Source organism: Cyprinus carpio, chromosome B15 (genome assembly GCF_018340385.1).
Source record: "Cyprinus carpio isolate SPL01 chromosome B15, ASM1834038v1, whole genome shotgun sequence".
Taxonomy (NCBI): domain Eukaryota; kingdom Metazoa; phylum Chordata; class Actinopteri; order Cypriniformes; family Cyprinidae; genus Cyprinus; species Cyprinus carpio.
Genome location: NC_056611.1, coordinates 26,208,921 through 26,218,504, shown reverse-complemented (window position 1 = coordinate 26,218,504; position 9,584 = coordinate 26,208,921). Strand labels below are relative to the sequence as shown.

Below are 9,584 nucleotides of genomic sequence, written 5' to 3'. Positions count from 1 at the left end.
AGTGTCTTCTTTTAAGGTTTCAATAAGTTTTGGGAGAATAAAATGTCAAATTTGGTTGAAATAATGTTTACATTGTCATTCAGTGTAACACAATATTTATGTAAGAATTCAAACAACATGTTTATTCTGACGTGTACATATTAAAATATATAAAAGAATAAGGGAGTATATTAAATTTGATTGTGTTTTAAATGAGTAAAAAATTCTTACTGACAAATGGGCAAAACTTAGGATAGTGGCACATTTTAAAATGCTAAATATAACTATTAGTATTTGGGTGAAAGTATTTAGTCTTTTAATGTGTCATAGATTGATTTTTATTGTAAATATGATTGTTACACTGAATGAGATTTTAGTGCGTCTCGTGTGTGATATTTTTTTTTTGTGTGTGTGAATATATATATATTATTTATTTATTTATTTAGTTTTTGCTCAGAAAAACAAAATTGCAATTAAATTAAACAGATTTTTTTTTTTTTTTTCATAAATTCTGTATTTTATGATTTCATTTAAACGTATTTTCAGAAATGGTGGTTATCAAATGCATGCATAAAACTTTATTTAATCTAAAGGTTTGCTGTTTAAAACATGGGTAAAACTTTGTGTTATTCCTTAAAAAAAAATCACATAAAATACATTGTGTAATTATTACTTGGATACAATATAGTAATATATAAAATAGTGAAGTAATTCTGATTTGACACGAATCATTTGAAATCATGTCCCTTTAAAATCCCAGGCTTTTCCTTACTGAACATATATAAAAATTATTAAATATGTATTATATTTATTAAATAAACACTTTTATTTTGGTTGTTTGTAGTGAAAATCTAAGTTTCTGATGAACAAAAAAAAATATATTTTTTTCAAAGTTTTTATGAAATTTAAAATTAATTTTAATAATAAAAAAGGTGTCTAATCATTTTAATTTATAACACATTTAACAACGTAAGAATTGATAATAATAAATACAATTGTAACAAAAATAGAGCCCTAAATGTTTTATTTTTCAGAAATTATATTTTGATTATTCCTGATGAGTTCACTGTAACCAGGTTTATTGCTTTTGATAAACTTATTCCATAAGATAGTAAGGTTTTACAAAATAAAACACACAATAATGTATAATACTAATAAAAACAGTAATCTTCTTCCGCCAAACCAAGTATTTCCGCAGATCAGTTGTGGTTGTTGAACAAAGGTGTTCTGCCAAGCAACACACATCAACGCCTAAACACAGGGTGTTTGTTACATTGTAGAGTAGAGTATAATTAACAACAGCGTTTGAACCTCGGCGCGGCCAGCCAGAATCAAGGACCGGAACTATCTGCATGATCATCTACTGTACGACAGGTGAGAAGACGTTAGTTGCTAGTGTATTGGACCTACTTAAGTAATGGGACTTTTTTTAAATGCGGATGTAAACTCTGAAAAAAAAAATAAGGTTTCTACTCACCCTAAAGTCTGAATATTTTTTGCGTGTTTTCCCTGTGTTGGCAGCTGCTGGTGTGTCGGCGTTACTCGCGTCTCTGGTGAGCAGAGAGGTGGGGGATTTTCTCGGGGGCTCGCTGCTCACGGGCTGTCTCTCTGTTGCTGTCATATGGAGTGTTGACTCAAAAATCCAGCAGGGACGGTGTGTGTGTTTGCGTGGAGTGTGTGAGCAGTCGATCGCCTGTGTGTGTGTCTGCTGAGTCTGTGTTGGTGTTTTCGTGTGCGGTGGCGGCCCACACACGACGCGCTGGGCGTGTGGGATGACCGCAGTGGGTTCCTGTAACGGTGATTTTAACACTTCCACCTCCTGCAGACAATCATGGAGAATAGGCGAGCAAGAGCTCAAACGACACGTTCGCAGTGTGAGTGGAGCGCGGTCCCCCCCCCCCCCGCTGGCTGGCCCCTCGGACTCAACCATCTGGGTAACTGAAGAATATACAGTACAGTACATACAGTAAAAACTTCTCAGGTTGCAGTTTGGGGAAATTATCGGATTGCAATTTTATTTTATTATATTTTTCCTGCATGCTTCAGGTTTTTTAGGACAACAGTTTTGGCATAGTATCAATATAACTATAAAATAATAATAGGGTTAATTATTATTTATGATTAAACATTTTAAATTGTTTAATTTTGTTTGTCCATTATTTAACCAGAAATACAGCTTCAATAACATTAAAAAATGCATTTTTTTTAATGATAAAAAAAATAAAATATATTTTTTAATAGAAATATTGCAAATATTTCATTGTAAATAAAAAAACGGGCATTTAAAAAAATAATATATGATGATAAATAATTTTATCATAGCTACAATAGAAAATAACAATTACCAAAACTTATATACTAATTCTTTATTTACAAACATGAATAAAAAACAAGTAAAAAATCAAGTTTTTTTATTTTAGAGCAGCATTTTAAAACTATTTAATCTTAAAGTTAACTGTTTAAATGAAAACATCAGTGAAAATTGTTATTCCTTAAAACATTTTAAAAATAAAAACATTGTATGATTATTACTAGAAGTACATTCTACTGTGCATATATATATATATATATACATAAAAAAAAATAAAAAAACATTTAATACATATAAAATAAAAAACTATTTTCTTTTTCTCCTTATAAACTTATTTATAATAGTGTATTGGTATTTTAATATTTATATTTTATTATATAATATACTTGTAATTTAAGTGGGTTGTAGTGAAAAATTAATCATTGAGTTTCTGTGTGTAGATAAAATAAGAGATATTAAACATAAATATTACATTTAAATTAGGTTTTTTATATTTCAATATTACTAGTAATTGATACTAATTTTAAAAACAGTTATGTTTTACAATAGTTTAAATCAAACATGTACACATAAAAAAGAGTATTACTAATGCAATACTTCATCTGTAAAAGTAACAGAGTTTTTAAAGAAAAATAATGTTAATAATAAATAATAATAATAATAATAATAATATATTTACTGTTTGGCATTGTAAAATTACAATATACAATGCAATTTTTAAGGCTTAATGTTCTTAAAGCTCAGTCAAGTTCAATACTGTAATAACTTTGTGTATATTTATACTGTTTCTATAAACATTTTTATAACTCTTAAATTCCTCTATTAGAAATAAAATCACGTTTTTATATTATGAGGTGTCTGTCAGAGTTGTTATCATTAACTAAAGGGATAGTTCACCCAACAATGAAAATGCTGTCATTAATTATTTTAGAGCAGGTGTATGTAATATAATGCAGGTTTTACGCTTTGCTAATGCTTTCTTATATTCTGAACGCAGGTAAAGGTGAGGCGATCGAGACGACTCTGGCAGCTCTTCAAGTCGTTCCCGAACCCTTCCGCAGCTTCGCCAACACACTGGTGGACGTCTGCGCATACGCAGGTGAGTCACGGATCTCTCCGCTCACACGCTGCGTATAAAACACACGCGTGACCGTCTGTGCGTCTGTGTCTCAGGCTCCGGGAATGTGCTGAAGGTGCAGCAGCTGCAGCATATCTTGGTCAGCGCGGAACACTACGACAACAAGGACAAAGACGACGATAAAGACAAGAAAGACAAGAAAGACAAAGATAAGAAGGAGACGGCTGCAGATATGGGCTCCCATCAGGTGTGTGTGTGTGTGTTGTGTTCGTCAGCGTTCAGTGAGACTCACTCTGATGATGATGATGATGATGATGCTCTGCGAGGGTGTGGCAGTGCTGGTATCGCTCTCATTGCGATGGGTGAGGAGATCGGCTCAGAAATGGCCCCTGCGCACGTTTGGTCACCTGGTGAGTCGCTCACAAAACACATCATATGCTGTCACAATGTTAAGTGACTTTTTTTATGCTACAAATAAAAAAAGAAATGCAAATAAATTAATATATTTTATTTAATAAATACATTTATTATGTTGGTTTACTTAATTATATTTTATATTATATTAATTATTTATATGTGTTTTTGTAATAGTAATATTATAATATTAATATCACTTATATTCATCTTTTTTTTATTAATAACAGTAGTATATAAATATTTATTAAATTATACCTAAACATTATAACAAATATTTATTATATATTAACTGTGTTTATTATAATTTATACATTTTTATTAAATTAAATTATTATAATATTAAATTGATATAAATTATAATTTTATATATTTAATATTTGTTATAAGAATTTATTACATGTATTTAATGTATTTTAAGATTATAATATATAAGCAAATAAATCTTTAATAATTGAAGGTATTATGATCATTTATTAAGTTGACCTATTTAAATACATTATTCAGTTATATGAAATATGTATTAATTATATAAAAACATTATACAAATATTTATTATATTAAATTAACTGTAACTATAATTTATTAAATTTGTATTAAATTAAATTAATATAAATATTAAATTGATATGAATTACAATTTTATATATTTAATATTTATTATAAGAATTTATTACATTTATTAAATGTATTATAATATATAAGTAAATAAATCTATTTAATTTAAAGAATTGAAGGTATTATGTTATTAATTAAGTGTACCTATTAAATACATTTAATTATATATAAAATGTTTTATGATTTATATAATTTATATTAAAGTTAAGTGTAGTATTTATTGTATTTATTAATATTTTATTTAAAAATTTATTTAATATATATAAACATTATATATATAGAAGATATATAGGATATATAAAACAGTATTATATTTTCTCACTTTAAGTTAAATCAAACTTGTAATTATAATAAAATTATAATATATAAGTAAATAAATAAATCTAATTTAATAATTGAAGGTATAATCATTTGTGTCCTATTTAAATACATTATTATAACATTATCGAATTGTATATATATTAATAAATATGAAATGTAATCTAGAAAGTAATTGTAATCTAATATATACAATTATATAATAAATACCTATATAAATCATTTATAATATTATAGTTGTAATTATATTTTATTTACATTTATTCATTTATTACTAAATATTAATATTTACTTTATAATTGTTTTTAACTATTAAAAGTAATATTTATTATAATTTATTATAGTAGTATATTTATTTAAATTCATTTATTTACGAATATACAATATATAATTGTAGATATATAACAATGAAATGTAGTAAGTTTTATTATAGTAATATATTGCATTTATATGAAAATGTAACTTAATATATAATTAATTATATAATAAATGTTTATAAATAATTAGTTAATGATCTTATAGTAATTTATTAAATGTAGATATTCATTTATTAATAAATGTTATATAATTTTTTAAAATAATAAATGTAATATGCATTATTATTATTATAGTACATTTATATTACATTCTATATATATATATATAAAACTAAATGTGTATATATAATAATATTTAAATAACCATGACACATTGAACTCTTCATTCATGCATTTTATTTTCCCAAGCTGACTTCCTAATGCTTCACTGATGTCCTGTGTTTGTGTGTGTGTGTGTGTTTGTGTGTGTGTGTGTGTGTGTGGTTGTGTGTGTGTGTGTTTGAATTCAGCTTTCGTTACGGTGAGACCCACGTTTAATGAGAGCCGTACCGTTAGCGCTCGCTCTGATCTCCGTCTCCAACCCTCGGCTGAACATCCTGGCACTCAGCAAGTTCTCACACGACGCCGACCCCGAGTGTCCACACAACGCCATCTTTTTCCATGGGATGTGTGGGCAGCGGTCAGTCTCAATCGACAGCGCGCTGTAGCACAAATAACACATCATTGACATCATTAGGGCCCTTTGAGTTTCCGTGCAGGCTAAATGAGGACATTAATGCATTTGACTAAAATTATCATCATATCATATATTCACACAGAAGCGTAAAGGTATTCACAACAACCCATCAAAATAAAAGTTTGGTTTAACTTGAACAAACTGTGTCAGAAATATATTACTGTGCAGTAGAATGTACTTAATACTAACAATAAACTAAAAGAGAAAAAATAAAACAGATTTCATAGGGCCCTACATCATGTGCCTCGACCAATCAGAGCGGGGCTGTTGAGGATGCGGTTGTCATGGTTACCCGTGTTGCTCTCCTCCACAGGCACTAATAACGCGCGTCTGGCTGCGATGCTCAGGCAGCTGGCGCAGTATCACGCCAAAGACCCCAACAACCTGTTCATGGTCCGCCTCGCTCAGGTCAGTGCTTGTTTGTGTTGTAATGATGTATACACGTTCCTCTTCACTGCGTGTGTGTGTGTGTGTTGCTCTCCTGCATTCACTAACATCAGCTGCTGCTGTTTTGAGTGTTAATGAGCTGGGAATGTGATCTGAGACCACATTAACACACACTCAGCTCTAAACACTAGTAAAAATAACTCTGAACTGACTTCAACTGCTTGCATCGCATTCAATACGATATGAGCGCATCACGCTGAAATGCGGTGTGTGTGTGTGTGTGTGTGTGTCTCAGGGTCTCACTCATCTGGGGAAAGGCACGCTGACGCTCTGCCCGTATCACAGTGACCGGCAGCTCATGAGTCAGGTGGCTGTAGCCGGACTCCTCACAGTCCTCGTGTCCTTCCTGGACGTCAAGAACAGTAAGAGCATCCCTCAGAGCCTGTAATAAATGACCCTGGAGCACAAAACACAGTCATAAGGGTCCATTTCTGTGAAATTGAGATGTATGCATCATCTGAAAGCTGAAATAAATAATCTCTCCATTGATGTATGGTTTGTTAGTGAGGATAATATTTGTCTGAGATACAACTATTTGAAAATCTGGGAATCTGAGGGAGCAAAAAATCTAAATATTGAGAAAATCATCTTGAAAGTTGTTCAAATGAAGTTCTTAGCAATGCATATTACTAATCAAAAATTAAGTTTTGATATATTTACGGTAGGAAACTTACAAAATATCTTCATGGAACATGATCTTATCTTAATATCCTGATGATTTTTGTCATAAAAGAGAAATGTATAATTTTGACTCATACAATGTATTGTTGTCTATTGCTACAAATATACCTGTGCTACTTATGACTGCTTCTGTGCTGCAGGGACACATATATGTGTCTAACACGTATCTGAAATGATGCGCTGTGTCTGTGTGCAGTAATCCTGGGGAAGTCTCACTATGTTCTGTACGGTTTGGTGGCGGCGATGCAGCCTCGTATGCTGGTCACATTCGACGAGGAGCTCCGACCGCTGCCGGTGTCTGTGCGAGTAGGACAGGTGTGTGTCTGCATTTATCTGATCAAAAATGCTGTAAAAATAGTGAAATATTATTACAATTTATAACAGCTGTTTTCTGTGTGAGTATCTGTTAAACTGTAATTTATTTCTGTGATGTGCTGCTGTATTTTCAGCATCATTACTGCAGTCTTCAGTGTCCCATGATCTTCAGAAATCATTCTAATATGATGATTTGCTGCTCAAGAAATATTTCTGATTATCAAGTTGTTCAAAAATAAGATAAAATAAGTGCAAATAATTTTAACAATTAAAATAATATCAGTAGTGCAAAATATAAACGTTGTAACGATTCGCAACGATTGCGAATAAAGCACCGTTTCCATCCAACGAGTCCAAGAGAACAAAATCATCACTTCCTGATGAACTGGCACTAAATATCTCTCAGAAAAGTAGAAGAAGCCACTGAATATAATCATTTTCATATATGATATAAATTACTTGCACCTCAGAGCAAGCAGGAGAGACGCAATAAATGCTGCATTTTTTCTTATCGGATACAAAGTTTATCCTGCTCAAATAAGTGTGCATATGTTTTTATTTATGCACATCTTGGCATTTCCATTCAGCGTTTTTTTTTTATTTTTTATGGGATATTCCAAAATGTGCATAAAAATAGGTGGATGGAAACATAGCTGTTGAGAAATCGTTAAAGAAAAATGCTGCAAGTAATTTTAACAATTAAAATATCAGTAGTGCAAAACAAAATGCATTAAATGTGCTTTTTGTGTGTGTGTATTACAGTGTAGTTTTGCCAGTGCACAATGAGAAATTGTTTAGAAATAAGTCAAAAATAAAGTAGTACAAGTAATTTAAAAATGAAAATGCCAGTAATGCAAAATAACATGCACAAAAACATCTTTATGCTAAATTACATTTTTTGCCTTTTTGTGTGACAAACTGTATCTTTCTATTGCCACACTAAAAAAACACAATATAAAAATAAAAAAATTCAACAAAATATAATAAAAAAAAAAAAAAATTATATTTATACAAAAAATCTTGTTTCCTTTAAAAAATAAAAAAAATAAAAAATTAAATAAAATGACAAAAATAAAATATCAGCAGTTTAAAATAAAATGAAAAAAGATTATAAAATTGTAAATATTGCCAAATTGTAAAAAAAAAGAAAAAAGAAAAAGAAAAAAGATTATATCATTTTAAATAAAAAAAAAATGCACAAATTATAATATTTACACAAAAAAATCTTATATATCATTTTAAATAAAAAAAAAAATAGAATATCACCAGGTAAAAATAAAAAAAAAAAAAATTAAAAAAATTTATAAAAATATTAAATAATACATAATATTTAATTCAAAGTCAAAATAATAGTACAACAAATGCAAAAAATCTTATGTTTCCTTTTATATAAAAAAGGGGAAAAAAATAAATGAAAATAATATCAGGAGTTAAAAATACAATGAAAAAAGGTTAAAAAAATTTTTTTTTTTAAATATTGCCAAATTGTTTGGGAAAAAAAGGAAAGATAATAGTATAACAAATGCACAAACTATAATATTTATACAAAAAATCTTATGTATACTTTTAAACAAAAAAAGGCAAAATGCAAAAAAAAAAGATTATAATAATAATATTGGTTATAAAAATTGTAAATATTGCCACAGCGTACAGACAAATGGTTAAAAAAAAAAAATAGAGGATAGATAATAGTACAACAAATGTGCAAACTATCTGATCTTATGTATCCTTTTAAATTAAAAAAATAATACTGTGAGGGGTTTAAACTAAAAGAGGAAAGGCTGTAAGAGTGTAACCGCTGTGCTGTGTGTGTGTGTGTAGGCTGTAGATGTGGTGGGGCAGGCCGGGAAACCCAAAGCCATCACAGGTTTCCAGACTCACACCACGCCGGTGCTGCTGGCTCACGGTGAGAGAGCGGAGCTGGCCACAGAGGAGTACATCCCCGTCACACCCATCCTGGAGGGCTTCGTCATCCTGCGCAAGAACCCCAGCTACGACGCTTAGACGCACGCCTGGACTCTATTTAAAGCCCCGTCTCCTCGTCCTGTAACTAGAGCATGACATGAGTGTGAGGTCATCACCCCGCTGAACAGTTCCGCTTCTTTTTGTTACTTGTTCTGTAAAAGGTTGAGATACAAAAAATGAATAAAAGAATTGTGGTTAAACCTGTGTGTTTATGCTAATTAATCTTGATTGGTACATTGTTCTCATTTTTTATGACATTACTGAAATATCTTCACGTTATGTTTTTATAACGGTGGTGTGCGTTGATTTAATATAAGTCAGAAAGCCAGTTATTTTGCACTAGTGATATTAATAAATCTCTGGTTTGTGCTTCTCTCAGGAAGATTTCAGCACAATCAGACATCTA

General features: G+C 30.1%; 1 protein-coding gene and 1 long non-coding RNA gene across 2 annotated transcripts in view; both read left to right on the top strand.

Moving 5' to 3' along the window:
• LOC109060225 (26S proteasome non-ATPase regulatory subunit 2-like) overlaps window positions 1-9,378 on the top strand; it is a 69,377-nt gene extending 59,999 nt beyond the window's left edge. The window contains 3 exon segments of the mRNA XM_042740019.1: window positions 6,453-6,579; window positions 7,095-7,213; window positions 9,035-9,378. Coding sequence (XP_042595953.1) covers window positions 6,453-6,579; window positions 7,095-7,213; window positions 9,035-9,217 — 429 coding nt within the window. The 3' untranslated portion in view covers window positions 9,218-9,378.
• LOC122139852 lies at window positions 1,882-3,540 on the top strand. Its single transcript, XR_006156618.1, has 3 exons — window positions 1,882-1,913; window positions 3,288-3,389; window positions 3,464-3,540. It is a non-coding gene; the product is annotated as an uncharacterized LOC122139852 (long non-coding RNA).
• Window positions 9,379-9,584: the final 206 nt, after the last annotated feature.